General features: G+C 44.8%; 1 protein-coding gene across 2 annotated transcripts; it reads right to left on the minus strand.

Annotated features, from left to right (window-relative positions):
* Positions 1-866: 866 nt before the first annotated feature.
* Positions 867-25,454, minus strand: LOC142560655 (transmembrane protein 59-like). 2 transcript variants are annotated; one of them, XM_075672890.1, is made up of 6 exons: positions 25,065-25,454; positions 24,265-24,370; positions 16,773-16,858; positions 14,505-14,703; positions 9,259-9,536; positions 867-4,325 (listed from the first exon to the last, which is right to left on the minus strand). In XM_075672890.1, exons 1-6 carry the CDS (start codon positions 25,209-25,211, stop codon positions 4,197-4,199), a joined length of 945 nt encoding a protein of 314 aa, XP_075529005.1. In that variant the 5' UTR covers positions 25,212-25,454; the 3' UTR covers positions 867-4,196. The 2 variants fall into 2 exon arrangements, with proteins under 2 accessions (XP_075529005.1, XP_075529004.1); XM_075672889.1 differs by having other exon boundaries at positions 14,505-14,706.
* Positions 25,455-27,136: the final 1,682 nt, after the last annotated feature.

Raw genomic sequence — 27,136 nt, forward strand, 5'->3', positions numbered from 1 at the left:
AAGGAAGTGCGGCAAGTCTTGAACAAATGATGGGAGCGTGGTGGGGATGTTTGACAGGTGGCGATTTAAGAATTTAGATAGACTCAGTAGGTGTGTTATTAGAAACAATAGGCCGACCTGGGATTTCTGCTGTAAATATTTCTTCGACCTGAACTTCATGAATTTTTGGAAGATAAAAGTGGCCTGCTTTTTCGTTCTTGGGCAACATGAAGCGATATTCAGATTGCGTGATTAGTTCCCTGGAAAGGAGCTCCGCTATTGTGTTTTTGACAGTATTGCTGCAGTCTGAAGTTGGGTTAGAGTCGAGTTTTCTGTAATGGGTGTGGTTGCTCAGTTGTTTGGAGGCCTCATTCTTGTACTTTTCAATAGGCCAGATTATGATACTACCGCCTTTGTTGTGTGCGCTATCGTGTCTCTGTCAGAGACACAATATCCCACAACCAGCAGCGAAACAGATAATAGAGGGCTGCTGTGCACGTCGTCACGCTGGCTGACAAACTGCATTGACACGTGATTGACAGACGGCTGTGTCCCTAGCATTGTGCACAGTGCTCCTTTATTCTCAATCCGGCACCCTCGCCGCTAACATACATTTGTCCATTGCCGCACCCACCCTCCTTACGCCCTCTCCCCTTTAGAAGAACCCCACCTGTATATACTCTGGCGAGGAAAGCATATGTCGCCTTGAGAAGACAAGTCCACTTGTCGAAGCGTTGGCTCCTGCTTTCACCTTGTTCTCGTTTTGCTCATCGTCTTGAATTTCCATCTTCCACCTTCCCCTTGTTTTCCCTTGCCTTCAGCAAGTGGCATCTAAGGGCAAGTGTAATAACACATCAGAAAATATTTATCACTTCATAAACGGCAAATCAATACCCAAATCCAATTTTATTTACCAATTAATAAGCTTACATGTACTGCTCACAAAAGCAGCAGCAAAACAAGTACTCCCTTTCAGGATTGCAAGTGAACAAGAAAACACTCGACTATACAGAATCAATGGCTAAATGTTCATTTGACGCATGTGAGCTCTTGCGCGGAAAGACAACTGGTTTTAAAGCAAAAGGACTGGGCGGCCACTACTGACATAACACAGCAAGTTCTAGAAAATTGTGAGCCAATTGCAAGCAACACAAAGACGGCAGTTGCAACGGCCAGCAATGGGACAGTAGAAGAGTGACACAGCAAACGAGACTGCACGCAACTGCAGTGTTCCGCTTTTGAAATTGGTGTTCATGCCAACACTGCTGTGCAACCATCACTAAAGAAACAGCATGAGTGCTTGTGTGTGCTCGTGGTGCTCCAGCATCCTAAGGTTGATTCACATTAAGGAAAAGTCATGTAAAGACCATGTATCATGTGACGGTGCATCAGATCGGGGCTTCAACATCTTGCACACAGCCACCATGGCTCACAGTGCTTGAAAGCCTCAACAGATTTTGACAGTAAGCTATGGAAATTTTGGCATAGAAAAGGCTAGTCAATCTAGCAGCTAGGCTTTCTTCATTTTGCTTTCCAAAGAGACACTTATTTTCATAATCCCTTTTTGATGTGGAGCAAAGCACAGCCATCAGCCATAGGGAAGCATAGTTATCTTGCAGCTTTGCTGCACAATTACACTAAATTAGACGTGCCATCCAGCATAGAATAGATACATTTTGTATACTCCATGTGTACTCTCAAGCCAGGGCATTGTTAGGCTTTGAGTGGGCACAAAGCAGAAGGTAACACTGTGCATTTGAGGCTGTCTGACATTTTTCTTCTGTGATTGACAGCAGACTTGTCATGATGGCATCACAGATATTTTCACAGATTTATCCATCCTGTGAATCTACCTTAGAGAGAACGCTTTCCCCACAGTACGCTGGATGGACTAGGTGAAAAATCCTGGAAATCAATGGTGTTCTCATTTAGGGTGCAGACAACTTCAAACACACTTCACTTCCTGTGATGTGCAATAAAACCTTTCCCATTCATTTTAGGTGTACCCAGGTCCCACAAATGTGCAGTAAAAAAAAAAAGCTAAACAATAACATGAACACAAGAGAAGAAGCAGCAGCAGCATCAAACTTCTCCGAAAACGTGAGCAGAACAACACACAGTATGTGTAACCTGGCATGGACACTACTATCTGTATGTATGTATATATATATCACAACATGGTAACCTACAATTGCTCAAAATATTCCAGTGGGGAAAGGCCTTCTGAAGGGAAAAGAACGCTGAAACACATGCCCATTGTATCATGAGGCCACCGCTTTCCTTTTATTTTGCTTCCTGAACCAAGAATAATTTCAAACGACTAGATGACTGAAGTCAGCACGCATACGGGAAAGAGAGCTCAAACAAGTGCAACGGCTTTAACGGGGCAAAGGAAGTTCCTTTGGTCGACTAATGCGTTGCAGAAAAAACCTAATTCTGTCAATGGGGCGAATGGAGAAAGCAATGTTTGAACACAGATCAGACTGTCCATACATTTCAACGAAGCTACTTATTGCAGACATCCTGTTCTGTGTATCAAAGCAAGCAATTGATTCTTTTGCCTCAGATGGGTTGTGCCATCACGGTCCTTGAGACCATTCATCACTTGACAACCCTGAACTTCGGTCAAGCCGTTCTCACAGCGCATACATACAGCGCACAAAACAGATCACTTGTGAAATCACAACTGCAGTACGCTTCGGTGTGTTGAGTCAGCACTTTGTGGACACTACCCACGCACCCGATAATTCAGAGATGGTGTTTTGCAGAAAGTGCAGGCCACTTCAAGAGAGAAACTGTCATGCCCTGCAAGAGTTCTGTCCCATGACAAAGCACCACCTTAAACAGTTTATGAAAGCAGCACTACATATTCTGATTAGAGTGTATGGCTGCTAGCTCACGGCTAACTTCAGGGTCTTGGCGAAAACGCTACGAAGCAACAGACTAAGCCAAAGTTTGTAAGCTTTCCCAACGTTAGACTATAGATCCTGCCTCGAACGTGCTGCCTCTTTCTTTTTTTCTCTCCTGTGCTTTCCGATAAAGCTATCCCTTTTGTACATTCAAAAGTATAAAGCAGCAACAGCATGTAGTTTGGGAGGCAGGGAGGGGTTAAAACCAAAACAAGCTGCTAAATCTGATATGGCAGCTTTGGCTAGTGTGTGGGGAGAGCGAAGGTGAACCTATGGGTCACACCCAATCTCATCAGTAAACAAAACCCTTACAAACTTTAGTTAAAAGTTCTAACAAATGTAAAATGCTACAAGGTTCTAACCAGAGCAATTAAAACAACACAACCAAAATAACAAGTTCCCCCCTTTTGTTTTACATAAGAGGCCACTACTGGCTGAAGGAGACATTCATGGCAGCGCAGAAAATTTAATAAAATCTTAATTGCGGCAACATTTGAAAAGCAATTGAGCAGCAATCGGTGATGAAGGATGTAATAAAGCAAGTGCCAAGCTTTAGAAACTTTGGAACTTTGTAAAGCAAGCCGATGCTGCAAACATGCACTTCAGCTACCTTTCAAACCAAGTTAACACAAGTTTCAGTTCTATTTCCACTTTGTGATCTCGGAGGGAAACAATGTTTTAGCAGACAGTGAAAAGGATCTTGGATTTACTGCAACATGGAAGAGTGAATTCTATATATGCCTGTGAAAAACTAACAATGCTGAAAAACTAGAGCAGAACTATGATAAATGGCTAGAGAAAGTCCCTAAGAAGAAAATCCCTAACACAGATGACAGCAGTATTTTAAGAACTGTTTCTGTTGCACTATGGGATTTCACTTACAAGTCTAAAGTTATCAAACGTAGCATTTGAAGTTAAAGAAAATAAAAGACTGATGTGTATATGCATGTTCTGTTATATATAGAGAAAAAACAAAGAAGGCATTGCCTCTGTGCTAACAATCTCACTTATCAGTAGAAAAGCACGGTGACAAATACCATTGCACTTTCCTACAAAGGTGACATACTTGTCTCCCATCTCACATGTGGCTATCAAAAGCCCAACAAGCCATACAACAATCAAAACTTGTCAATCGGCAAACTGTCCACAAACGACAGAGACAAAGTCAATAAACTAATGCGGCCGGTGATAACACAGCAGAGAAAGAATTTGAAAAAGAAAGAAAGTGTGTAGTGAGGAAGGAAAGAGTGAGGTGTGTGAGGCTGCAACTGCAATGGTGGTGCTTGCTTGGCCTCGCCTCGGCTCGGCTTAGATCTGGCTCAGAGGGACCTTGACTGGCAGCGGTGGTGCCTCCTGGTCCACAGGCGGCTGGATCTTGACCTGTTCGGACGGGTCGTAGATGAGCAGGTAGTCGAGGTCTCCGCTGACACCCATTTTCTGTGGGGAGAAGAAGCATGGACATTTATCCACTCACTATTAAGAAGACTGCCAAACGATGCATTTCAGAAAAAGCAGTGGAGCGACACTGCAGCTGCCAAGGTACTGTATTGATCTGATTATAAGGTGAGGGTGCCCCAGTCAGGAGAACAGAAAAAAAAAGAAAAGGTATGCATGCTGTTATAAGACCATATAGAATGGCTGATGGATTTATATTAAGACTCACTGGGGATTGCCAGAAAGAATGAATTACCAAGACAGTCAAATGCGAAATGACTGTGAAATAGAGGGGAAGAGAGTTTCAAGATATGCAAGCTTTACTTATAGGTGCGGCATCACCAATTTCACCTTATAGCATGGTTTCATGGCATCGTAACCTGCGCTGCCACAAAGCAACACTAAAAGGTGGAATGTGCACTGCCTTGAAGACACATCTAAAGGCAAAATACACACATAAGGCAGGGGGCGACTTGAAGGCTACGAGATTCTGGGTGGAAAAAAAAAAGTCCCCTTTTATTTGAACCAATACGTCATTTTCCATGACCACACACCAACTATCACAGAATTGACTGGGCATGACTGAAATAGTTTCTGTGATGGTATGTTCTAGCCTACATGATATGCGTGTGCCCAGGTGGCAATCGCCAGTGCAGGTCATTTGTATGCAGCGTGCTAAAGCACTGCACAGCCTACAGCCTACCTCATTATAATGCTGTCCTATCCTACATGAAGGCACCTTCTTTACCGCAAATACCTGAATACAAAGGGAAGTTTCATAACAGCAATAAACTTTTTATCCACATACAGAGGAATCTCGAGAAGCAGAAATCAAATGGAATTGCCGCTTAAACAGCACACCATCCTTATGGTTGGTTGTGTGCTCATGCCATGCTCTCTCCAATGTCTCTGAGAAAATGGTGGAACACCTGATAAACAGAACCAATTTTCCTGGTACCTTGAAGTTCCGTTTAAACAGTCTACTGTATAATATGCACGTATCATGAACATTTATCACACTTTGGCAATATTGTTTAATAAAGCCACGCTTCCTTGGAAAATGAACTGTCAGAAAAGTCAGCCCAAATGTACTCATCTGTGCCATCCAGAGCGTTCGATATTCCGCACATTTTAAGAGGCGCGCATCACAAGTGCACCACCGTAATGAGAAGCCAGCGCAGCTCTAGTGACGCTACTGGCCCAACCCATTTCGGACCAGCTTTTGGAGCAGCCAAAAATGAATTTTGGAGCAGTAAAATGGACTTTTGGAGCAGGTTTATGAAACAGACTGCAAACTATATTCAGGGTGTCTACAAGCTGACATTTCCAAATTCCCCGAGTTTTCCAGGTTTTCCCTGAGCACCTTTGCAAAATTCCCTGAATGAGCCAGAACTTTGCTTTAAGTCAAGACAGGCTGACACCATGTTGCCCGATGCTGTCACCCTCTAGTAAGCATGTTGAAACAAAAAAATGACAATCTAGCTTGAATAGTAAGGAGTAATATCTATTTTATTTAGAAGAAAACAGAAGGAAGATGTTAGTAAAATGCACAGCAAAAAAAAAAAAAAAATGATGAAACCCATTCCAAATTGAGTAACATTTTTAAATATGAATAAAAAGGAGATGCATACATCAGTAAATATTTTTGAATATGAGCTATTTCTATCAACCGATAGCAAGCTCATCAGTATGAGACCTGAACTTTGTCACAACTAAGATTCTCTCAGCAGCTGGGAAGTCAACCTCAACTGTCCTGACATACTCTCAGCCCGTACACAACATCTCAGTGTTGGGTTCCACTGCTTTAAAGAGTTTATTTTGGTTTGGATGATGGACACCTGCATCTCGGGGTCAGTCAACACCTTGTTTTTGGAGCTCAAGCTCCTTCAAAGAGGCGACGGCATGCTTCCTTTCCTGTTAATTCCTCAGTGCGTCGGTCCTTACTGTTCTCATCCTCCTTCTGCCATGCGTTCACCTCATGGATCATTTGAAGCATCCTCTTGGTCCGATTTTTCGGACTCCCTAGGGGCCACAAAAAAATCTGAAAAATAGGGCAGTCCCAAAAAAATTAATGCATGTCTTTAACTGCCCTTAAGGGCTAAAATTGCCACAGGCACGTCCAAAAAAGCTCTTAAGGCCTGCCAGTACACTTATTAGGCATATCGGCGCTCGCACTGTGACAGGAGATGGGGGTGCATGCGTGTATAATTAAGGAATACATACTGTGTCCCGTAACAATTGCTCCTTCCCACGTTTGTTTCACCGCATAACGCTGCTGTATTGAGGCGAAGTTAACTTTTGGAGACTGGCATTACACAACACGCCGTGCTCTGCGAGCTTCGAAGCCAATTGCAAGGATTACAAAGATGAAGTCAGTGTCATTGCTGACAGTGGCAAATTCCTTTCAATGAAAAACACGGCACCACACGGCAAAAAGCTTAATAGCGAACGTAGAAGCAGCTAGGCCTAACATTGCCGGGCTCGTGGCTATGGCATTTGCGTGCAAGAGCGCCGTTTCGAGGCGGCGAGGTAATCAAAACGGTGGTGGTAATGGCGGCTTTGCTTAATGCCGTTTCGGACCTACGGTCACGACAAAAAAGTACGGCAAATCGGACGGCGAAGGGTTCTTGCCTATGAAATTTCATACATTCTTATACACCGACTCTATAGGGTACGTGGTGGTGCCGTGAAACCGTGCGAATGATCGGGCGTCTGGAAAGTCAGACGTTGACTGTATGTACACTGACAACTCCTCCATCAGACGACATGATGTAAAAGACGATGTGTTACGATCCCTCTCTGTTACTCGAGCAAGCATTACCGCGACTTTAGTTGCCTCTAATAAAATTACAGCAAATTTTCCCTCAAGAAGCATAAATTCCCCGAGTTTTCCCCAAGTATTTCCAAACTATTCAATATCCCTGAGAATTCCTGGTTTGTAGACACCCTGAGTTCACCACCACTTTATATTCTCAATTTTTCCTATTTCTCGGCTCTTAAGTTTTCTGTTTTTTACGCTCCCGTGAAAAACATATCAGCGGGGCTTTACTGCAAACAAGATTATTGAAATAACGAAGAACTGAACTTCTTGTACAAAGAACACCATGTATTTTGAGCCTGAATGTGATGAAGTGTGTCTATACACTACTGCCGCAAAGGGATACCAAGACAATAAATGTAAACTTGCCCGGTTGCAGAGGGTCAAATGGTTGAATTACGTGCGGCTGCTGCTTGTGAACACACCTCTCAAATCACGCGGCATGCCATCTAAGGCGACCGCTGAAGCAGAGCAACGTCGTCTTCCGTACAAAGTCCAAGTGCAATAAGATCCTCTCACGCTCTGTGTGCTGTATGCCTTAGGTGCAAGTGAAAGCTTGCAAGGGTGAGCCAAGAAGGATGGTGGCTTGACGAGCGCCATCTTTCCGCATGAGCAAGGGCAAAGCAAAAGGGGCGGGAGAGGGGGGGCAGGTTGGCACGTTCCTTCTTTCCCCGTGCAACTATGAATGGTCATTGCTATCGGGCTGGCTGAGTGCATGCACAGCTCATGCACCACGTCTGTAGAAGTAATCTGCCGCAAGCGCCGTCTTCTCGCGCACAAGGTGCTGGGCGTTGCGTAATCTTGAGTTTCGGAAACGTGTTAATGAGAGGCGACGAAGTGTTCACTCCCTGCTGCCGACACTTTTCCTGACAGCGTCAACCCACCGCAGGCGACACTGTCAGACGAGGAGGCAGAGTGGATGCAAACGCGCGGCTGGCTTCGCACCAACGATGTGCAGATATCTTCGACATGGCATGAAACTGCCTTTTTCATCACCGACTCACAAGTTCAACAAAATGATTTTTCTTTTTCACATTCAAATTTGCTTTTTATGATTGTCCTATGATTCAGAAAATCGTGCCGCCTGTTCCGTGCAACAAAAATGCATTAGCGGCTGTACTTATTTATTGGCACAAAAAATTTAATTTCAATATAGAAATTTCGATATAACGAAGCAAATTGACAATTTTACCCTCTTCGTTATACCGAGGTTTAACTAATTCTGCACTTCAATGCATAAAACGACAGTTCGTTAAAAAGGGAAGTGGATAAGTGCACTTTTACGACAAGTTTCATGGCACATATCTCTAAAGTCATGTGACCCTTAGAATTTGTTCAAAGTGAATATTCCTTGCAAACTCATTGGCTACAATTTATGAATTGCAATATGTGCTGTGAAATTTTTAGTAGGTGATTTTTTCTTAATTTATTAATTATGCATTTTCATTTCTCTTGAAAGTATTGCCTGCCGCTTCACCACCTGAACTTCTGCCATGAAGAGTACATTCGTACAAACGAAAAATAAGCAACAAAATGTTCTTTAAGTAAACTTTCGATTATACATAAACTATTTAATAACTTGATTGTTGTGTTCATAGGAGGTTGTGGCCAAGTACTGCACCAGGGTGGCCAATCCTGCTCTGGTGAGGGAGTGCGTTACCGGTTCTGGTCACCGGGATCAGGCCACACTCCAGGCCTGTTCGTGCAATTTTATCAACACGCGGATTTTTTTTCTTTAAATCCGGTGGAAAATTGCCGGCACCGGGATTCGAACCACGGACCTCTTGCACGCGAGGCGGGTGTTCTACCTCTACGCCACCGCTGCACTACTTGGAGAAGTATGGGAGAGGCCTTTGCCCTGCAGTGGGCGTAACCAAGCTGATGATGATTTAATAACTGGCTTGGTGAACTATTCAATACTGAAATCCCAATGCAGGGTACTAAAGATGCTACAGACTTCACGTTAAGTTTACATTGCTGAACAAAATCAGTGAATCAAGAACAATACCTTGGGCCGCATGGGGGTTAAGGAGCTTTTGAATTCACTGTGAAAGGCAGGAGAGACTCGCTAAAGGGGCAAAGAAAACGGGCTAGAAGGGTAGGCGCAGAAGCACTCACATGGTGCGAGTAGGCGGGCGGTGGCGAGGTGGACGATGTCACACTGCTACTGGGTGAAGTCACCATGGTGGCGCAGCACAACCACACCATGGTCACCACGACGAGGAACAGGACCATCATGAGCAGCCACTCGGGGATGCCCGACTGGCGAGAGATGCAGTCCAGCCAGCTAGAAGAGGCCGCTGCAGACACCGTCGATGACGTCTCGGAAGCAGCCGCCTCCTGCTCACTCTTGGTAGACGACAGTGGCTTGGCCGACTTGTCTTCTGCAGGGTCCCCTGTGGCGAGGGAGGATGGAAAACAAAGATCTGCAGCCTGCCTCAAAGCCAAGGTTTAAAAGGTAAGGTTTAGTAGTTCGCAGGATGCAGGTACCCTGACAAATGCAAATTCCTGCCTAGTTAAAGGCTTACTGACACAGAAACTGTGTGTCCCGCTTTTATTACCTTTGTGGGTAGCTGTCAACTTTATCATTATGCTAAAAAGCCTCTATTCCTTGAAGGCACACCAAATCATTGATTACGTCACCTTTTACACGACCCACTCAAAACATGCATCAAGCACAGCGCGGCTTCGGACATGAAAAAGGAGACTTATTATGCCATCAGAAGCCCCGAAAGTCACCGAACTAATAGTTTTCTGAAAATATTAAGGCCGAAATTTAGGTGTGCAGCCCCCTTGCACAAAAATACATGTTAAATACGCACTTAATTAAACAGTTTTCACACAGAGGTGATGGAATCTGCTCACGCCCTCAACATCCTACAATGTTATGCCCCAGAACACCAGAGTGTTTCCCAGAAAGCCACAATGACAAAGTAATCTTGTGGCACAGTGGACAATTTCCAAATCAAGGACCTGTGCCAAGGTTTAAAGGCCAAGTGCAACAAACTTCACTTGGGATAAATTCATAATAAATCAGTACTGCCTACTACTTGAGGAATCTTGGAAAAGTTGCAGGGCTGGCAATTATCTTTTTCTCGTTAGCAGCCTTTAAATAGTGCCTAAGCAGATGACGCGTGCATCTGATGTACGATATTTCTCAACGTATCACAAGCACTTGCGAGACGCACCACATCTCGGCAATCATGTTGACATTAGGTGCCTTTCCAACTCGCCCAACTACCAATTTACTCGTATAATGATCGCACTCGCGTAATGATCGTACCCGTGAATTAAGTCATCAAAATTCAGTTTTTTTTTCTTTCCCATGTAATGATCGGACCCTGAACTTATCGCAGCGATATGTCGTGTGCTAAGTCTAGCTAAGGATGATTGCGCTTACACCATCTGTCAAATGCTACACGAATGGCTCTTGAAGACATACCAAGCGGTCTGCATGCACGCAACATTTGTAAGCAGATGCCCCATTTATTCCTTTCATCACTTTCCCCACTTTCATGAAAAAAAAGAGCTGCAACCAAACTTGCCTCGGCTTTATTATTTGCAGGCTTCATAATGGTTTTGGTCAACAACAACAACATAAAAGGCGCCTTTCGATTCTACTCGTCTGCACTCGTGGGCGCGCAACAAATTGCGAGCGGCAATGATAATGGCCATGTTTACAGTGATATGTTAGAAGCGTACCCTATTCATATGCCGACGCTTGTAACGCAGCTAAGATATTCGTGCACCCTTAGTGGAAACGTGCCCTATTGGGATAGCAGTGAAGACAATTGCCGCAGACAAGCACGCCCATCTGTGTTTCTGCCCCTTCAAAGTGGACATGGCTACATTATTAATGCAAACTTGCCAATATTAACAATATTATTCATTACTGATAAAGAAGAAACTGTTTCAATGTGCGTAATGTACTCATAAGGAGAAAAATAATCACGTTCGGCGTGTTCGCCTTGCTCCGCCGACCGCCATTTTTGTTTTAGTGTCCCACACTGACAGCAGCAGCCGCCTGCTTGTTGACCCATTGTCATTTTGCAGCAAACGCAGGATGAAAAAAGAAAATGTTTCTTTTCGCGAGAAATTTAACCCGTGTAGTGGTCGCACCTCCGAATTTGCGTCAATTTTTTGTACAAAAAAGTTTGATCATTATGTGAGTAAATACGGTAGCTGCGATGCCAAGGAGTCGCGAGTTTCAAGCAATGCGTTACTTTTGGGAGGCAGTAATGAGGGTGCTTTTTTTTTCATTTTGGTACTGAATGAGTCTACTTCTGCAATGCTTTCATGATGCACCAACTCATATTTTAATATTTTGCATGGATGCTGTTCTATATCTACACTATCCGAAACTTGGCTTTTTCCTTACAGTTGGCCTTTTACGCTGCTTTATGCCAGCTGTCAGGAAAGAAAGAAAAGCGGTGACATTTTCTTACATAACCAAAGAGTATAGCATTCCTTACAGAGCCCCATTCTCACCAGGCCCCATTGAAAATTTCTTTTATACACTGTCTGTTTAAGACGCAGTCTAGGAAGCATTTTACCGAAACATGTTTTTCAAAACAGGTCATGATTGGAGGAGACAGAAGAAATAGAACTGCCCTGTTACCATGCTGCCCAGAGGCAAGCATCGGTGTTAACAGACGCTCTCCACATTTGCCTATACTACCATCCGCAAGTGGTGTTCCCTCTCTGCCTTTTCCAATATCGAAGTCAAGGGACTTTTTCTTTCTTGTTTTCCCTGCAAGCCGCACTTCCATTGATGACATTGCGTGTTCCACATTGGATGATTAATTGAAGCCCCGTGCCAGGGTCAGTGATGTTGCAAGCAGCGAGTCTTTGGAAGAGGAATCTGAGTCTGACCTTGACTCTCATCCAAAGCATGGTGTCCTAGAGAGGAATGGCACACGGCCTTCTGTTTGAAGATTTGACAGGTTTTGTGCCACGTAGTAACTTCACACTTTGCAGACACGATCGCCACCGTGTCATCTACGTGCTGTGCTTGTTTGTTTGCAATGCCCGAATTTGGCGACGGGCTTTTTAAACAGATACTATGATCCTCGGAAGTATTGTCTACAGGGTTCATAACTATGAAGAAAAAAAATTCATGGTTTTTAAGGACTTTCAAGGCCCTCACGAAGAATATTTAAGCACTTGAAACAACACCTTTTGAAATCACAGAAAAAGACAACAGCACCTTTTACAGCATGTAAGCACATCTTTCACTGCGCACAAGCAAAGCAGACACATTTTTACAATCAATAGCTAACTAAAAAAGTTTTCACAGCTTCTTTATCAGCTCATTTCTTTATTGCAAGTTTCACTGCATTGTTTTCTGCAGGTTTCAACACCTCTTTTGCCAGTTTGCTTAAATTGATTCATTTTACAATCTGGATGAATTGCACATGCACACACACAAAAAAAAGAGGCCTATTTTCAAGCAGTGGACTCAAGATTAAGTTCCTGAAGATTTCCCTTCAACTTGTCATCCATTTCTGCAAGCCCCAGTCTTTTCTATTGGCTTTTGCTGGACTTCACAATGAAGGTGATGTCGCTTGTGGCTTGTGGCCTACTCAGAGTTGTTGCCGGCACAAGCTGTTAAATCGGCAACTGTTGCTTCCGGCCCCCTCTTCTTCGTCTTTATACCGTGTATCCCTTCTTCAATGTGGCTTCTCCTTGACGCCTTTGACTGTTCGATCGCTTGTTCTTTGCCTTGCGCTCATTTATGTAATATGTATCAAATGGGTGCAAGAGTGCCGGGTGAAAAAAGTAAATGCAAAGGTTTTTGTTTTTATCCTCCAAGTAGGCCTGATAGCAGTTGTCTGCAGCTGAGACAGATCTACGCAACTCCTTTGTTATTCCAATGTTCAAGATGCTATCAGCCTTGCTTACTGCATCACAAATGATTCACTGAGACACATACGAGATCTCCTTCAGGTTTTCGACAGACTCGACGGCTGATGTTGAAGCCTCTTTCAACAGTTGCCTGCCCGTGGCTCAAGACGAGAAGAAGTCGGACAACTTTCCACGAGTGCACATAGAATGAGTCCACCTTCAACAGCTCAAGATAGAACTCGCCTAGGCTAAAGGAGTGTTTATCAAACTGCCGCAGGTTGTGTTTCTCCTATTTGCAGAAGTTATGTGCATTCACCAAGGACAGAATCGCGCTCATGCTCACTCTATCGTCTAACTGCAATGAGCGCGTCTAAGACTTTCCTGATGCCTGTAACGGACTCGCCTGGCTCTGAGGCCATTTGGCGGGAGGGGGGTCAAGCGAAGACAGGCTCTTAATTAGATGGTATGTCAGCGGGCTCTTTTCCAGAATTTTCTTCGTTGTACTTATAAGAAACCATTTGCATCCCATCCTGAAGGCAAATATGCCCTTGGCAGTCGCTTTTGCTGCTTTGACTGCTTGTTCAGCAGCATGCCCAATGTAAACTTTCTCTCGTGCATTTGCAGATGCATTGCACATTTGCAGATTTCTTTTCACCGCACAAAAATGCCTTAGCGATTTCACTATACGGGAATATTTTCTTCAACAATTCACCTCTGTGTGATGATGAGTTGTACGAATAGCGTGATGACACCATTTTCAGAGTCCACGGGATCACACACATCAGTCACACACTCATGTGTTTTGCACAGGCTGCTCACATCCAATGACGTTGATGGAGTTTGCTCGATGCACTGCTCATGAACAGTTGTCTTCAAGTAGCTTTGCATGATACTATGCACTGTAGTCATTTACGTGTTCTCAATGTGTTTTGCGCTCTTCATGTGGCTTTTGAGGACCAACTCACTCATTGATGATACATTGAAAGTTTTCCCACACGTTTTGCACTTCGCCTGATGCGAGTTAGACGTATCTGGAGAATTCCACTCCTTAGAAGCTGCACTGCTTTACCACCACTGCTGGAAATTGCACTTTCCCAGCACACTGCAGCTGTCAAAGACGCGAGTGCGATTACACGCTACCATGTTTCTCCCAACAAAGGTAGGTTTAGCTTTGGTCATTGGTGCTGCTGTAACCCCGCTACCACACGCTACTGCATTGTAGCTACAGAAATGAATTGTATTGGATGCCTTTGTTGGTTTGAGTATACAGTTGCTAGACGTTCAAGAGGCATCCGCGAAAAACTGGCTGAATGAAAGCCTATTGGCTAAATTCAAGGATATTTAAGTACGTTAAAAAATGTATGGGTTTTCAAGGTGTTGAAAATGCTATTTTAGAATTCCAGCTTTGTCTAGTGTCTCAAGGACCACTACGAACCCCGCTGCCTACTCGTAGCCAATGTGCACGCCCAGACAGTCTGTGCAGAAAATTGCAGCTTGCACGTCTGCGATGTGCAACTCACCGGCATGAGGGTCGAGGATACGGATTGGCGTGAGCTCTCCACGCACTACAATCAGGTGGCCGGTGTCCTTCTGCACGTAAACGGCATAAAATGTGCGTCGGATAATGCGGCACACGTGGTCCACCACCGTCTCGTACATCTTCTGCACCAGCATGAGCAGCTTGAGCGGGTGAAGATGTGACGACTTCTTGTGCTCCGACTGCTGGTGCGCCATGGGATACAGAAAAAAAAATAACAAAAAAAATGATGAGACAAGCTTGACATTGCCAGCAATTAAACATGTAATTTCGTTAAGCTTAATGATCTTGAGAAATAAGAATTATGCAGATCTGATGAACATTTTAGAATATGTGAAGCGAAGGCTTCACGAAGCGGTAAATGAAATGCTATAATTTTGCCGATTTCATTCCTGTGTTTCTGGCATGAAGGAAACAGGTACACATGCATGCGCTCTAACACACCCATGCTACACAATTTGACAAATTTTGTACAGTCAAACCCAGATACACCAAACTTGAAGGGCATTGCGAAATAGTTCGATACACAAAATAATTTTATACAAAAGTTGTCAAGGGGATTTAACAGCGGTTCGTTATACAAATAATTCGTTACATCTGGGTTCAACTGTACTGCCTTGTATTTCTTCATTTGTTTTTACTTATTTTAAATGCACTGCGCGCTTCATTGCAAATCTCCTGTTGCACATATGTGGGCATGATAGAAGTACACATGCAACTGAGGTCTAATGGTTAGGAAAGTAGGCATAGAAAGGTTTAATTTTTAAAGGAGTTGTCCTCTTGATGAATAATATTTGCTGCAATTAGGATATTTAGGTTTCGTTTATTTAATCACTGATTAAATCTACAGGAAACAATGCCAGAAGCCTGGACACCTATGAGGGTAGTAAAGATGGTAGTGCTGTTGTACATGCAAGCTATACAGTAAGGCAGCAGCAGCACCAACACCCACCCAGCAGCCGTGGTCAGAAAAGCCTCAGGGGGGGGGGGGAGGGGGTCACAAAGAAAGCTCCACTAGCTCATCATGAAGCATGATGCAACACTTCTGGTAATGCACGAAAATTTGCTTAAAAGCAGACATTCCAAAATTAACGACAGAACACTCGTACCTAAGGAATACTACATTTGCACGTAAATAACCCAACCACAAATAAATCGCAAGTGGGGACCTTTCAAACTCTCGGTTACATACATCGTTACATCCCCGGAATTCTCGGAGAGCAAGAGTGTTGCTGCCGCCGCACCTTGCCCATCTTCAAGTGAAAGTGATGCTGGCAATGACAATCTGGAAGTGCGCGTCAGCCCTCCATTACCTGACGCGGCGCGTGCTTTGAGCGTCATGCGAGCTTTCGCAAAAAAGCACGGCCTCGTGGACAAACTCGCTTGCGGCCTGGCCGAGTTCGAAGGAGTCGAGGCAAGGCCACCATGGCAGCAAGTGAAGATCGCAGATTTTTTTTATGCCTACCCACAAATAAAGCCTGTTCGAGTGTGTGTGCTTGAGAGCATCATGACATAGTTCTCCGGCCGGTAAGTAGCTTCAAAACTGGCACTGATGGTCAATGCGTACATCATTTTATGTGTACCTAAACGTTCCCGGCTGACTACATATTAACGAGGTTTGGCTGTACTAGACACTGCAAGGCCTACATTTATTGCTGTGTAATAACTCATGTACCTTGGCCACTTCAATGATCAAATGCGAATACTTGTTAAAGAGTCATTGCCTTTATCTGTTCATATTTTGTGTGCCATATCTGGAAAGCAGATTTATGATGATGACACTTTCATTGCGTTTTCAAACGCTCAAAAGTTTGGGTACTCCTGTTCTAATGAATGGCCATCTTTAGAAAACCGCTTACCAAGCACGCATTCAAATGTATCCCAAGTGGTTCGTTGAATACATCCAAAGGCAGTGGCCATTAACGACATTAATTACATGTTTTTTCAAATTCGACACCTTGGTGCCCAAATGCCCTTTCCTTCTGTGTAACCCTAATACATGTCACAGCTGTGTGTTGCATGCATGACTACATTTATACTGCCATGTATGGTACAGAGCTGTTATCTACTGGCAAGGCCCAACAGTTTCAGCAATCACATCAGAAGTAGCCGACTTCAAGTGCCTCAAAAACACAATTCACAACACCTCAGTTAAAATTACTAGGCAACAGTCGATTCTACTTTGCAATTCTGCGCTGAAATTCAGTCAAGGCAGAGCACTGGGCCTTCTGCTGTTGGTTGCAGAACTCACCATTTTGCTCACATGCCTGAACTGCTCGTCGCATCCTTCGGTACATGCGTAGTAGCTAGGCTGGCTTGGATAGGCCTCTGTGCAGGCTGTAGAAGAAAAAAGAAAAGAAAAGCAGTGTTGCAATTAACCTATAAATGGTTTAACACAGGCTATTTTGGGCCCAATATTGTTCATTTCGGGAAGTTAACACAAGTTAACTCTGACAAAACGATGTGGACAGCTAACTGAGAACAAATAAGCAACCGAAGCTCTGAACAAACAAGGAGGTCAAGAGAAGGGTCATGCAGAAGTGCTTTTCGTGCACCATCTGCTCCTTTTCCTTCATGGTTTTGGCAATTTAGTTGCCTGTTTAGTCATGTGCCATTTATTTACAACAAGCAATTTGACCAAGATATGCTTGAAAAGAGGAACACAAAGCAAACAAGATAACTTGAAGTCGGGAAACCTTGTACAGGAACACCCAAAGGAAGGACTAAAGCGCAAACTAAAATGGCCGTAGCTGGCATGATGGTGAACATAATCGCAGTACCATGAAAATGACTGTATGAAAACTGAAATGCTGAAAATTCTGCATGGAATCCTGAGCAGAGATGATAAGAAATTTCATTTCTGGAAACTTCTAGCAAGTAACCGGAATGCGATACATGCGACACATAACCTTTACACTTCACAGCCATCACTGTGAAGCGACATACCTGCACCACACTTCAGCCCTTCGAAAAACAGTTGAAGTTAAATGTTGTGGGGATGCGCGACTCTCGCGCATCCCCTGATATGTTTTTCCCGCATAGCGCATCTCCTGTAATCCCGCTTCGTGGCGTGGCCTGGCGCCCGCGGCGGTCGGAGTGGTTGAAGCGCAGTGCGAGAGATGGCGCGAGTGTTGCGCTGCGGCGGGGTTACGTGGGCTCAAGGGAGAACGCGCTCTCTCTTTGGCGGGGGTACGGCAAGCAGCTCGGACGTGCCGTGCGTGCGCCGATCCATGCTTCTACGAGACCGTCTCGCGTGGCCGCCTTCGAACGCGCCGCCGTTCGCGTGACCGTACGCGCAAACGACCAGGCGTTGGGATCCAGCATAGGCCGAACATATTCGCTCGCTATCCGGTCGCGGTGAGTCGGACTTCTAGATTTGTCGCGCGCCCATCGGCATGTTTTGTGGATAGCAACTCGGCTAGCAGGCATTGATCTATGAAAGGTGCAATAAACGCCCTTGTGATTGTTTGCACTGCTGTGTTGTCGTTCCTTTGTCCCAAGAGCACGGGAGGAGAACCCACAATGTCCAACACTTGCAGCGAGTGCTCAACGTACATGTAGTCTGCATAAAGAATGCAGGTCTCAACGCCACTATTCCACCTATGACCTCACACTCAACAGCAGAACAACGTACACACATCACTAAGGTTTGCTTCACAATAAGACATTACTTCTGAAGCCTTTTTACCTCGTTAAAGTGAACTCCTTTTCAAATTCATACTGTCACGGGCTAAAACATGTGCCCAATTTAGAAAACTGTAAAGAGGAAGGGAATTTGATGGTCATGAAGGAAATTGGAAGCAATCAAGTAAAGGTTGTACGAGAAGTACTAGCTACTAAGAGTGCAGGTAAAACCAGGAGCTCGGAGGTTTATGGACTTTCCGAGTACAATTCTGCTTGATGCTATCACAAGATTATTATGTTAGCTCTTTGCCTTCAAAAAATTGTCCTTTATCCAATCAAACAGTGGAAAATTCACATCTCAACTTGACCAGGTTCGTTAATGCTGAAGTGGCCAAGACCATCATTACCTGCCCAACTTGTGTACACTGCAGAAGGAAGACCTCGCCCAGAGATCTATCACTCCTGTCTTGCTTCAGCTAACAACAGTCTGTGCGTGCAAATTTTGTAATGTCATCACTTCATGTAATCTTGCGCTAGCCTTGATTGCATTTATTCTGTTGCTCCAGTACTCCAGTGGACAACCGGTTATTTGACGCAGTGTTCTTGAGCAATCACTTTCAGAGATAGCAACACTTTCGTGAGATTTTGTGCGACTCAGCACAGAGGGCTCAGCACCAAAGCCCGCAGGGGTGAGTGCCACGTTGCGGAGAAAGAGCCAGTCACACTCGCCACTGAAATTATGCTCTCCATGTGATTGGCATGGTCAGAGCAAAACCTGCCAGCAGGAGCAAATCTCTGAGGCCATGATCTGTGTTAAAGCCAACAGCGTTCCCATCACTATGCTAAGATCACTTTCTTGGCGTCCCAAACTCCATTTTCCCCTGTTAATCTCAACTGGAATATCAGCTATGCCCATTTACTCTATAATCCATAAATCTGTCCTCCTGTTTCTTAATGTTGTCTTAATGCTAAGCTTATCATTTTCTATTTCATCACTTGTTGCGTGGTTCAGAGTTTCTTTTCAAATTCTGTCATTTGTTTATTTGCTATTTTCTTTCCTAGGTTCATCTGTTCTTTTCATTCCCTCCTCCAGAAAGAGTAGGCAGGCATTGTGCCCCTCTCAGTGGCAGTTGTCAGCTTGCTCCCTCCGTTTCCTTTGCGTGCTTGTATGTTTCTATGTATAATAATAATAATAATAATAATAATAATAATAATAATAATAATAATAATAATAATAATAATTCGAATTTGTTAATTTCCAAGTTTCAGACCCATAGCTTAGTACCAGCAGAATACACTTGTAATATAATTTTTTTTTTCAGAAATATTGCTAAGCTGCTTCATAACTTGAAAGTGTCTACCAAGTGCACTTCAAAACCCTGTTCTGCAAACGTTCTTCTCAAATTTATTTTTCCACCCAGAATAGAAAACTTTGCACAAGTGGTGCACATTTTTGGATACCACCATCCCTGTTCACTTTGTAGTTTAAAAGGCAATTAACTTGCCACAATTTATTTTCGTTCTCAGATGCAGAGGCAGTACGACTTTAGTGTTCTTGGCGCAGCTATACTCCTGTGGCATATGCAAAGTGGAAGAGAAGACTCCACGGACTCCACCACATCTTGGCGAGAGCCAGCTTTGCAATCAGAAAGAGCTAGCTTCAATGCAACCACAAACAGCCCAAGCCAAACTATACTAGGGTTTGTAGCAGCTTTTGCAGAAACAATTCAAGAGTTTTCAAGGACCTTCCTGGCCTTGAAAGAGAATTTCTGAGGATTCAATGATATAGTGCCCGACAGCTTGAAAACAAAACACCGTGTAGAACAATGAGCAAACTTTCTTTTTTGCACTCAGAATGAATAAGTGGTCACATAAACCACCCCCAGCCACCACAAACAAAATGCCTCCCTGGCAAAAAGCGGCTAAACAAATAAGATTGGCTTGACACTTGGCTTGCAGATGCCCCTTGGTTAAATACACAAATAAAATCTACTAAGATGAGCCAACTCAAAATTAAATAATTTTTAAGCACTCCATGATACTTGAGGGCTTCTCCAGGCCTTGAAAATTACATTCTGCGGCTTTTTAAGTGTTTCAAGAACCCCTACAAACCCTGTGCTTCCAAACTATGTTCAAAACAGTTGAAGCAAAAGCCCTGATACCAATCTCTGCCTAGGCACCTTAGCGGAAAGAAGCAATGATGGCCGACGCCTGTTGACAGGAGAAATTGAAGCTAGGCATCAAGGAAACGTGGAGCAAAATCGCGATTGACCGATCAGTGACCCCACATAAAAATGGGGTGTAGCTGATAGGAGATGCAGGCTTGGTGCTGTATATGACTTTAATGAACACAACATGGTCTCTGTCGGTCAGTGGCCATGGTAGATAAAGAGTGATAAGCCGGTGTGCACACGTGTGTGCACACAGCCCTTGCTACATAGGCTACTCCTGTTCAGCTGTTTGTATGCTTGTTTTACGAATCAGCTGCCATTTCCCACTCCAGGTAACAACAAACGTCTATCTTATCGAGTAATCAAACAGTAATTTAAACTGTCCTGGCATGAGTATTCCAGGAGACCCCAACTCCTTGAATAGCCTGGGGAGGTAAACGTAAAGAACATGAAAAATATCTATAAAACCTGTGTAGTCTTTGAAAGCGGCACCCATGCTAAGCCTCCTTAGAGGGATACTGAAGACACAACAATAAACTTATAATGGTTCATCGTTATTTCAAAATAATATTTTCATTCATTTGGCAAGAGATGACTGATTATTCATTAAAAGAAAAAAACGTAAGCCAAAACTTTGCTTTTCTGGAATTTTGAACTAAAACTTCAGCACCTAAATGTCAACAGATTTCGATGTACACACCGTAATTACTTGTTTCTAACCTGCACCTTTTCCCATAAAAGTTCACCGAAACTGTGTATACACGTTAATATTGAGCGTAAAACCAACAGCATTAAACAGTGTCCAAATCCCACCCCAAATCTTGAAACCCAGCTTCCTATCTCGAAAGCTGTGCTTTGCCATACTGAGGGTACTGGAAGCTCCCACAATCATGAGATTGTTATTATTAGATCGCGCGTCCAGTAACCTCCAAACGTTAAATTTTGTTCTTTTCAAGTGAGAGCAAATCACTATTTCTCTTACCATGAAAATCTGGTGAGGAAACAATCAAGGGTATTGCATTTCACATCTTTTCTAAAGTGTACAAATCGCCATGCACATTACAATTGTGGGTACCGCCCTTTCCGACCCTAAAAAATTGGTGAGAGTTACAATTGAGGCTGCATTAGAAGTAAATATACGGTATTTTCTGGCATTCGGACTGTTTAATCACAAGGAATACTTCAAAACTTGCCTGGTTGTGCATTTGGCTTCTTTAGAATTAGATGTAGTTTTTATTTACTGATGAAAAATAAAGTACACCCAAGTAGGTAGGCGCTTCAAAAATCCGTGAAATCCCAGCAAGCTGGTGCAGGAATGTCAGCATCTCGGGGCCACTCATTTCCCGCTTTTTCCTTTCTCACCTTTTCTAGCAAATCAAAGCTGCAATCATAGTGACAGTGGCCATTTCGATATTGCAGAGGTGTCATTCATTAAAACAACTCAACATTCCTCTTTTGTGTCCCTTCGATGCATAGTTTTCTTCTCCCATGAAATCATAGATGAAGCCTGCCAGTCACTAAAAACATTTCAGCACCGCACCCAGGAGGCTGCTTTACAGATGCATATTTTTGCACTTGTAGAACACATTACCTTAAGACTTGTTTGACACAGTGCGAACAGATCGGATGAAAAACAGCTGCTAGGTCTATGCGCCGCAGATCAGGAGAAACTATGAGGCCCTAAAACATATATATATTGAACAAAGTTGAACTATGCTAGGCGATTTCCCCCAGCAACACAGTATAGCAGCCTTCGCAAAATAACATGAACGAAAGAAGAAAGAAATCTTGCCTGGCGCCCTGCGATAAAGGTGAGTAATGCATTTTCGCTCTGGCAACCTTGCCATTTCCTGTCAGTGCTTTGAAACTGACACGCTGCTGCTCTTTACGTGGCCGGCCCGAGAAAAAACATGGTCACCCTCAACAAAGGTCTAGTGTTGTGCAGCTTTATTCTTGCCGTGAAAACTTGAATAAAACAATTTAACCTGCAACATGCTGTGGTGAAGTCTGAAATGGCACCAAGGCAAGATGCACGCAATAAAGGGCCATCCTAAAACCAGGTTTGCTTTCCTCTTCTTAATCAGTCATGCTCTTAATCCAAAAACTAACACTTGTTTGGTTAATGTTCTTCAATTAGTAGGGTAATTAGTTCACAATTTTATCCTGGTGATGGAACACAGCTGATGACTGAACAGCTTAGGTTTCATCTACCATATATTGTACTGCCCCCCCCCCTTTTTTTTTACCAGATAAGCTAATGTTAGCCAGGACACCCTCTATGTGGCCTGTTGGCTATTACTGTTTTAAAGCAGCAATAACAAAAGGTACATAGCAAAATGTGTGTCAGAGAAAAGATGATAAAGAACTGTAATAATCAGCCGTTGCACAGGCACAATCTCCCTACCTCACCAATCACTCAAGTGGATTTTATCTATCGATGCAGTGGCCACACGCTTATTCTATAGATCTCTATGCTACAAGTGCAGCAATATATTATTGTTACACATTTCTGTTCCAATTAATTATCCTAAAGATAAAGAATCTAGAACACCTTGCCTCATACTGCCTGAAGAGCTTATCCAAAAATCAAAATCTGGACAGTGTTTGCTATAAAGAGTTGTATGATCTCGCAGTTCATCATTGCTAGTGTCATCTATGAAAGGCTGCAAGTTCACCAAACAAAAAGGACCAGTCTATCTTGAAAGGGAATCCTAGACATCAAGCTTCCTAGTTGAGCTGCATATTATGCAATATTTGCTTGTACACCTACACCCAGCAGGGCTTACACCTAAATACTAACAATCGCTCACCGCAGGTTTACTAACCTGGCAGCTAATTCCACTGTTACAAATGTGCTGAGGCAAATATCCAACTCTGAATGTGTTGCACACAGTGTAACTCCCATGTTTCTCACCCATTTTTTATGTTCCCAGAACTTGCAGCTAGGTACTATGAATGCACTCATAACTACTCTAGGAAACCTTAAATGCCAGCTGCTAGTACTAGACATTGGTTTTCCAGTTCTAACATTTTAACCGTTACCTTTGTGTTCAAAAAGAAAAAAGTGGGGAAAGCAAAATGATGATGTAGGATGCCAGTTTAACAGACCATGTGACAGGAGTGCAATTGTCAGCCTTGTCAAAAAAAAAACTTGCCTGCCCAGTTCATGCATCACTCACTGTAACAACGTGGGCACAGTTTCCGGTTGACAATGGATTTCCTGGGTCCCTTTACAATGGCAAGATTCTTTCAGTTCTTTTAATATTGATATTTCTGACAGGGTAAGTGTCGCCCTCTGCAATAGTAATAAAAAAATGAACAGAAGAAGAAAAAAAAGCAGAAACTCTGCATACAAAGAATCCAACCTTTATCTTAAAAAGGAGCACCTGCTTTTGTTCCACACAAGTGTCAGGACATGCTATGACGCAGTTTATAAGAGCTCTAGTGGCCACGGACAAAGCTGCAACAATGCATAGAGACTTGCACCCTGCTACGCATGAGCGCAGCTGTGCAATGCAGTAACAAAATAATAATAATAAGCAGAAGAAAGAAAGAAACCCTTGCACGCCGGCCCCATCTTTCTCGCCAACCTTCAGCAATCAACTTGTATCCCTCTGCCTTTTCTTATCAAGCAGACACCATTGAGGTGCGCTCGGTGTGTCCAAGATTAGCGTCTACATGCACCCCATCCGCCGCAATACCGCCGTCCTATGGGGTCTCCGTTTTCGTCTCGGGACACCAGCGAGGGTTCGGCGGCGGGTGACAGACATGAAACAAGATAGACGGGAAAGGAGGAAAGGCTCGGAAGACGCGCTAGCGCCTGAGAAAGAGAGAGTGCGCACAGTACGCCTGTGCTGAACGAAGCAGACAGGCAACACGATGCGTGTCTGAATCACAGGCGCCAAAGACGTCTGCCGCGCAGTGCCGCGCGCTGCAATGCCACCGTACCGTTGAAGCAGGCAGCGTGCGTAGCGTTCATGTCGTGGGTCACCGCGTGGAAGCCGGCCTCGACGAAGTTGCGACATCCTTTCTTGCATGCGTCGAGGTGCTCGGGCTGCGACGGAGGAAGAGCGAAACGCAAAATAAATACACACACACGACAGCACAACTGGCGCTCTCGTTCAACCGGGCGAACAGATGTTTCGCCCTGCGACAGCAAAATGCTGCGTCCTCGCGCGCGCGATGCGTGTGACAGGCTTCTAAGTTCGCCAGCTATAGTGAGCGCGCGGCATCTGTTTCGATCGTTCACTTATTTTCTCTCCCTCATTTCGTTTCACTGCATACTCTCGAAATTGCGTTTTCTTTACACCAAGCCGCACTTCCCTTTGCGTGCGTGGCAGACGGTAGGAACGCCGCGTTTTAGACGCCGATCGCGACAGGAAAAGGCACGAGGCAATGATTCCGGTCGTTCTCGAAACTGACAAGGCCCCACGCCAAACATGCAGATACAACAGAAAAAAAAACGGCACCTCGAGACGCCATATATTTTAAAGCACGTCTCACAGCTCCTTGGCGCATTTCAGCATATGCACGACCGCACAACAACCGGCCTCGATTCCCAGGCTGCCTCGACAGACCCCACCTACTAAGGTTCCTCACAGCCGTGCTTCAGAGACCAGCTGACAGCGAACGGCTGGTGCTGCAACGACCATTGTAAACACGGCCCTCGGGCGCGACAGAGATACAGCGCGATAACGTGCGCGTTGCAAACGGAAAGCAGCCATCGCTGCTACAAAACAACCACTCACCTTCGGATACGTGTGCGCCGGGTAGGTCAGCTCGCAGTGCGACTCGCAGCTTTCGAATTCCTCCGAGCTGCCTCCTTTGCGGAGCGGTTCACAGCTGCACGTCGCTATGGCCAGGGCCAGAAACGCAACTAAGCCTCCTGCCTGCATTGTCGCGTCCTCGTAGCTGCGTTCACCGCAGTGCTGTGCAGTCTCTCGTGATCAACGGCGACACGGTGAACTACACGTCGTCCGTTCCGCACCGAACGCTCCGAGCCCGCAAGAACAAAAGAAGCGTGCAGTTCCGCTCGCTTCCGATTACCAGGTGCACGGCAGCTACTAGCACCGAGCTCGCTCGTCTCTGCGCTGCTGTAGTCGCTGTAGTTTGGTTTGTGCCTGCGTGCGAAAGCGGCGGGGCCGCCACCTGTGTACAAGATCGGCGTTCGTCCATTGGTTGTGCCGCCGAAGGCGCTGCAGGCGAGGTTTTATTTTTACAACGAATCGATGAAGAAAACAAGCTGGAAAGCGCGCGGAAATTTCGAATCCTAAAGTTCGCGGCTACGTTGAATAACGGCTGACGCACGTGACCTGCGGCTAGACCCGATTGTATTGCTTAATAAAACTGTGAAGTAAAGCTTTATCTACATACTTTCTACAGCTGGCGAGTAGCTGTAAGCCGATTTTTAGCAACCTGCGAAACATGCGACAATCCGCCTCTTTCATGGCGCGACGGCGCATGCGCCCTGCCCTAGCGGATTAGTTGCGAAACGTTTTGGAAGGGCCGCGCGCGTGGCCGCGCGCCGGAAAGTTCCCCGAAAAAAAAAAAAAAAGCGCTCGGACGCGCGTTGCTGCAAACACTCGGGCCACGTACCGCGTTGAAACTCTACTGGTAGCTCGACGTCGATGCGGTGCGGTACCGAAAACGTGCGTAGCGCAAGACCGCAACTCCACTTTTAAAAGGGAAAGCGGCCAGGGCCTTGTCCTTGTCCGGATTGCACCGTGGGCCAGGTAGTTGCCACCTTTCATGAATGGCTCGCTAATTTAAAGAAAAACCCGTGCGTTACACTTGGGCGACATTTAAGTACATCACGTTGCTGACGAAGTCTTTTTGCAACGTCGGTCCTCACCTGCTGGTGGTGGCAGCGCGTTCCTGACTGCAAGTACTCATATGGCGCGGCAACACTAGGTCGATATGAGACCGACAAGACGCTCACTCCAGTGATTGACCGACTATTGTGCGTCACTGAAACCTTTTTGTCATACCAGGTTGACAACGACGCAACCGACGAGCACGAGTTGTACTGCATGCGACAGGCTTTCTTGTTGAAGGCACCGGCAAAATCAGCATGCCGACCATAGTTCGACCGAACCCCGCGCGATCGGCTGTCGAACCGACAACACAATAGAGACAGCGTCTTCGCTTGTACATATAGTTAATGGTGCTCAAAATGGGTCAAGCACGCCTACCAAGTTTAAATGCACAAGCTTTAACCCTCTCAAGCCATGCCCACGAAGTTTGAGCCAATGTCGATCCTTTTCAGCGAAGGTTAACCTAGTGCTGTCGCGTTGGTACACTCGCTACCGGCAGACCTGAACTGAAATGTAAGCAGTTAGGTCGAACGAAACTGCTTTCATAGTTCAATTCTGGCCTTAGCGATTTGAAATCAGCTACACTTCATTCGCATGGCGCGTACAGAATAAGCGGTAAGCAGCGACACAGCGCTGTGCCAACATCTGTACGTCACTGTACCTGTACACTCTTAGACAAAGGTACACCCTTTGGGGTGTATCTACCACACAACGATAATCGTCATCTGCCTTGCTTGCGTTTCCTTTTTTGAAAACGCCGCGCCCGCTACTTTCCTGTCGGGAATGCTATGTCATGCTGATAACACGCATGCCGTTTGTTACTGGGAAGTACCAGGCTCGCAGCGTTAAAGAAAAGAAATGCGGACAAGACACATGACGTTCATTGTTGTGTGGCAAGATACGACTCGAAGGGTTTAATGTTGTTCTAGAGTGTAGGCTGTCGGCCGCATTTGCTACGTATGTGGGTGAGCCTGTACGTGTTGCTTTGCCGACACATTTCTCAATTT

The sequence above is a fragment of the Dermacentor variabilis genome, chromosome 10, assembly GCF_050947875.1.
Source record: "Dermacentor variabilis isolate Ectoservices chromosome 10, ASM5094787v1, whole genome shotgun sequence".
NCBI lineage: Eukaryota > Metazoa > Arthropoda > Arachnida > Ixodida > Ixodidae > Dermacentor > Dermacentor variabilis.

Bases quoted from the DNA above. Each gene is read 5' to 3' on its own strand.
- LOC142560655 (XM_075672889.1), bottom strand. From the start codon at position 25,211: ATGCAGGCAGGAGGCTTAGTTGCGTTTCTGGCCCTGGCCATAGCGACG. The intron at 24,371-25,064 runs GTGAGTGGTTGT...CCTCCGTCGCAG, and splicing joins CGGCGCACACGTATCCGAAG to CCCGAGCACCTCGACGCATG. The intron at 4,326-9,258 runs GTGAGTGCTTCT...TTCTCCCCACAG, and splicing joins CGCCCGCCTACTCGCACCAT to AAAATGGGTGTCAGCGGAGA.